Raw genomic sequence first — 5,273 nt, forward strand, 5'->3', positions numbered from 1 at the left:
ATCTCTCTAGAGAACCCTGTCTAACACATTTTGGTACCAGGAGTGCTTCTAGAGAAATAAAATCATAAATATGGGCTTCTTAAATTGGCTCTCCAGCCTGATTAATCTTAACAATAGTAATGCTACTTCAACACCCCAAAGCATGGGCGAGTCTATTACTCCTACTAATCCATGGTGTGAAGTAGAAAAAACAATACGTAGAGTAGCACCACCGATAGATGAGGTGCTGGTTAAAGGAGAGGCTCTGAATGATCGTATGTTTGATATTTTCCAGGAGTTTTGTAAGGATGACATGTATAGGGAAGCTGAATGGCTAGTCCTTCTTACAATGGAAAGTGTGATTGAGGAGAGGGATGGTCCCAGAGCCTCAGTAGCGCGCTAGAAATGTCAGTTGTAGATAAAGATGCAGCGTGGAGTCTTTGGTGAATCACAGTGTAGACCATTGGGATTTTGGAATAAAGTTCTGCCATCCTCTGCAGACAACCACTCCCCCGTTTAATCACCTATCCCTCTCTTCCTCCACTCACTCATTCACCCTCCCACTTCTCCATTCACTCACCTATCCACTCAACCATGCACTCATTCACTCATCCATCTTCCATCCACACATCCATCTATCTACACATCCCTCTCTGACTCCTCACCCTTTTCCCCTCCATCCATTCATTCACCCATCCATCCATTCAGCCACCCATGTACTCACCCATCCCTCCTCCTACTTTCTTTTCATTCATTTTCCCCACCCATCCAAGCATACATCCACCCATCCTTCCCTTCCTACTTCTCCCTCCATGCATCCATCCACTCTTCATTCATTCATTCATCAACCCACTCAACTATTCTTACATCCCTCTATCTATCTACCCACCCATTCAGCACAGCCACACATATATGCACTTGCCCATCTCTATCCATCCATCCACCCATCCCATGAACACACACACACACACACACACACACACACACACACACACTCCTCCTAGATGTCAGGTTCTGGACTAGATGCTGAATCTACAGTCTCAGAATTTCACAGCATTCTGTGAAATTCTAGAAGTTCTGCAGAGTCAAGATTTCCCCCAAGGTTCTACATTCCAAATGGCCCACATCTTTCAGGGTTCCAGGGGTGGGGTGCTAGGGTTTGTTTACCTAATATTCTCTAAGCACCTACTCTGTACCCAGTTCTGCTGTGGATACAATGATGAGTGGAACACATCCTGTTTTCTAAACAGATCATGTTCTAAGTACAAATTATCCAGGCAAGGTGCCCCTGGAAGGCACCAACTCTGGGCCATGAAATTATCGAGGAGGAGGAGAGAGATTGCCACCGAGTGAATCTGGGATGACTTCCTGAAGGAGAAGGCACTTAAATGAGTCCATAGTGAAACAAGGATGGTGATTGGGTTGAAGCTGCCATTCACACATCCATCCATCCACACATCCATCAATCCATCCACCCATCTATGCATCTACTCACCCATTGACACATCCATCCATCTACCCATCCATCCATCCATCCATCCATCCATCCATCCATCCATCCATCCATCCACCCATCCATCTACCCATCCATCCAGTCATCCACTCATCCATCCATCCATCCACACATCCATCCATCCACACATCCATCCACCTACCCATCCATCCATCCATCCAGTCATCCACTCATCCATCCTCCGAACCACCCAATCCATTCATCCACTAATCCCGCTTCCACCTACCCATCATCTATTATCCTGCCTACCCACCAACCCATACATTCATCTACCCATCCCTCCTTCATCCATCCCTCAACCCCCATCCATCCATTCATCCATCTATTCTCCTCCGTCCATCCACTTATCCACCCACCCATTCTTCTAGCTACATATCCATCTAACCAACACACACCCATTCACCCACCCACCCTTCTTCTATCCTTCTATGTGTTCACCCATCTATTCATCCATCCAACCATGAATCCACCCACCCACCTATGCACTCACCTACCCATTTATCCAACGATCCCTTTTAATGTACCCACCCTTCCATAAACACATCAAGCAACCCTTTTCTAAAGGCCTGCGCTGTGGCCCCACTGGGAGTAGAACTGTCACTGTTAACCTCCCAATGGCTCAATGCTGATCTCATGAAGGCGCTGCTATGTGCCTTTGGCAAGACATGGACAGTCTCCATGCCTCAGTTTCCCCAGCTAGGAAATGGCACCATTGCCATCAGCACATTAGTGGATCCCTAACCACCCTGAGAGCGTTAGGCAACTGCATGTCTGTGGCACACTGGCATTGCTCTGAGTCAGGCCCTCTGCCTACTGAGCACTCCCCTTCTCCAGAAAGTGAGGCTCCACCCATTGCACAGGGGACCTAGCTGAGGCTCACAGTTAGCATGGTTTGGATAAGGAGAGGGGATTTGAACCTGAGTCTCTGGTCCCAGGGGCTGTAGCCTTTCCCAGCCACCATGATCACCTGCCTCTAGGTACTTTGACCTTTAGGGAGGATAAGGGGTGTAGAAGCTGAGGGGAAAAGCATTCTGGGTAGAGGCAGAAAAAAGCGGGAGGGGTCCTTGGCAGCTGTATCCGGAGTGGGGGGCGGGTAGAGGAAGGGTGGGGTTGTAGGGGAAACACACCCATCCCAGGTCTGTCTCTAGTGCTCCCCATGTGGCCTAGTTCATCACACGCCTGCCTGTCCTGCCTTTGACCCCGGTGGCTAAGGTCCTGGAGGTTGCCTTGTGCTGGGAAGTGCGGGAGGAGGGGCGAGTTCAGAGTTCCCCATTTCCTGGAGGGAGTTCCTGGTCTTGTTGGTATCAGAAAGATCGAGGCAGAGAGGAGACCCAGGAGGGACAGAGCCCCACACTGACCCGACAGAGACGCTGAGTGACCGAGACTGCCCCATGTAAACTAGACAGAGGCACCAAGAGACAGAGACAAAGAGAGACGACAGAGCCCCACACAGACGAGACAGACAGAGACAGCGCCCTATGTAAACTAGACAGAGGAGCCAAGAGACAGAGTGAGAGACGAGACGACAGATCCCCAGATAAATGAGACAGAGATGTTGAGAGAGACGGAGACCATAACACGTTAGACAGAGACACTGAGAGACAGAGGCAGACAGACAGACAGAGAGAAAAACAGCAACAAAGAGACCAAGGAGAGAGAGGTAGCGATTGAGGAGGAGATCCGTCCAGAGGGGTAGACTGGGTGCCCGGAGCCCCTCCCGCCCCCCAGCGCACATTCAGCCCCCGAGCCCCCCGCGCCCCTGCCGCCGTCTATGGAGACTGAGGCTGGGTGAGAGACCACACCTGCCCGGGTGGCTCCGCCCCGTCTTACCCGGTCTCGGGGCCCCTTTTTCTCCAGAAAGTTCTCATAGTAGTGTGAAGGCAGAGCGGCCTTGGGCTTGGGGACGCGGGGCGGGCTCAGGGCCGAGGCCATGGCCACCCGGCCGGGTCTCAGGCCGGGCCTCTCCCCGCAGCGCAGCGGGTGCCCCTGCTGGGCCGGGAAGCGGAGGAACAGGTTCCCGGGAATTTCCTCTGCTGTCAGCCGCCAGGCTCCGGCTCCCTCCCCTGCCGGCACTGGGCGGGGGCTGGGCTGGGCTGGGCTGCGCAGGGATGGAGTCTGGTCTCCCGGGGGAAGTCCCTGCTGCAGTCTTGGAGTAAGGGATCGGCTGCGAGGACGCAGGGAGGGTGCCCCAGGTGTTAGGACCCAGTCATCCAACGCTTGGGGGAGAGAGAGGACCAGGGAGTGGGGCGCCAGAGCCATGGGGGTTGAGGCGTGGGAGGGGGTGGCAAGAGGAGGCACAGGCAGAACGGACACAGCACCAGCCACCATCAACACAATCCTGCGTCCAAGCAGAAGCGCGCTCCATGGGGTTTCAGGTGACTGGTGAACCCAAGGTCGATCGCCAGGCCTTTCTTCCAAGGCGCCTGGGGCAGACTCGCAACTCCCACTTTCCCGCGGGCAGAATGAACATTGTATATGTGTGTATATATATACATATATATATACACACACCCATATACTATATACTAATATATATATATATACCCATATACATATACATGTTTTACCCTTGTCAAAAAATAGACACTGCAGAACATATGTCCATTCATTCGACAGTCCCTCCGAGTACAGTGACTGACCCGGGGACACTCTGGGACATTCTTCCAGGGAGGCAACCAGTCTCTCTGTCCTTAGGACTGCTCCCTCAGTCCCGCCCCCACCCCGCCCCCTGCACCTGCGCTCAGGTCACCTCACGTACCGAGGGGCGGAGCTCTGGCGCAGGGGTTAGCTTCCTCCTGGAGGTGAGGGTCTGGCTCCTCCTCTTGCACTCCAAGGTTCATTTTCTCCCGGGAGCCCCAGGGGGTAGCCATTACGCAACGGGGCTGCTAACCGCAAGGTCAGCGGGGTGAAACCACCAGCCGCTCCACATGAGAAAGACGAGGCTTTCCACTCCCGTAAAGAGTGACAGTCTCAGAAACCCACAGGGCCGGTTCTACCCTGTCCTATGGGAGCATTGTAGTCAGCATCCACTGATGGACCGTGAGTTTTTTTGGTTTTAAAAAATTTTTTGTTTCCACCCTCTGGAGGCTGTCTGCATCCCTTCACTCCCACGTCTTATGGGCTCCCTCCCCAACTTTTAAGGACTTGGGTAATTTGCCTTTAGACCACTCACTAAAGGCCACCCCTTGTCTGTCAGTGGGTCCTGCTGTGCGCCTTGTGTGGTGCCCTGAGGCCAAAAATTATGTCACTGCTATTTCAGATGTTCACCCAGAGAGAGCAGGTGTCAGCAGAGCTTCCAGCCTAACAAGGGCCTATGAAGAAGGAATAGGATGTCCACTGCCGAGGACACTGGCCATTAAAAACCTTAAAGAGAACGTCAAGACATTAGCGGCAGAAAATGAGAATCTCACGAAGAGCCCTCAGACATTGCCTGAGACCGTGCCAGAAGGCGAGTCTCTGGTCTGGTCGGAAGACACTTAAAAGATGGATGGGAAGAGCTGCATTCTCCCGGGAGAGTCACCGTCGGGATGCAGTGGAGCAGAGGCTGCAGGAGGGAGGCCTGCAGGGCACTCATTTGCTGAGGGGGCTGAAAAGGAGAAGAAACAGCTGCCAACCACTATCAACACTTGGAACGTGAAATGTATGAAATAGGACTCTAGGAACGGATCACTGAAGACAAATGGGTGCATAAGCAAATGTGGTGAAGAGAGCTGATGGTGCCCGGCTATCAAAAAGTATAGCGTCTGGGGTCTTAAAGGCTTGAAGGTAATCAAGCGGCCAT

At 52.6% G+C, this 5,273-nt stretch overlaps 1 protein-coding gene across 3 annotated transcripts in view; it reads right to left on the reverse strand.

Moving 5' to 3' along the window:
* The window catches only part of STAP2 (signal transducing adaptor family member 2), a 12,163-nt gene extending 8,687 nt beyond the window's left edge, over positions 1 to 3,476 (reverse strand). For 2 of the 3 annotated variants that reach the window (XM_045300145.1, XM_045300143.1), the window contains exon 1: positions 3,323 to 3,476. In XM_045300145.1, coding sequence (XP_045156080.1) covers positions 3,323 to 3,424 — 102 coding nt within the window. In that variant the 5' untranslated portion in view covers positions 3,425 to 3,476. The remainder of the gene's footprint in view (positions 1 to 3,322) is intronic. The other variant, XM_045300144.1, reaches the window with a different exon arrangement.
* Positions 3,477 to 5,273: the final 1,797 nt, after the last annotated feature.

The sequence above is a fragment of the Echinops telfairi genome, unplaced genomic scaffold (genome assembly GCF_000313985.2).
Source record: "Echinops telfairi isolate 266 unplaced genomic scaffold, ASM31398v2 ScPeMD7_7459;HRSCAF=8497, whole genome shotgun sequence".
NCBI lineage: Eukaryota > Metazoa > Chordata > Mammalia > Afrosoricida > Tenrecidae > Echinops > Echinops telfairi.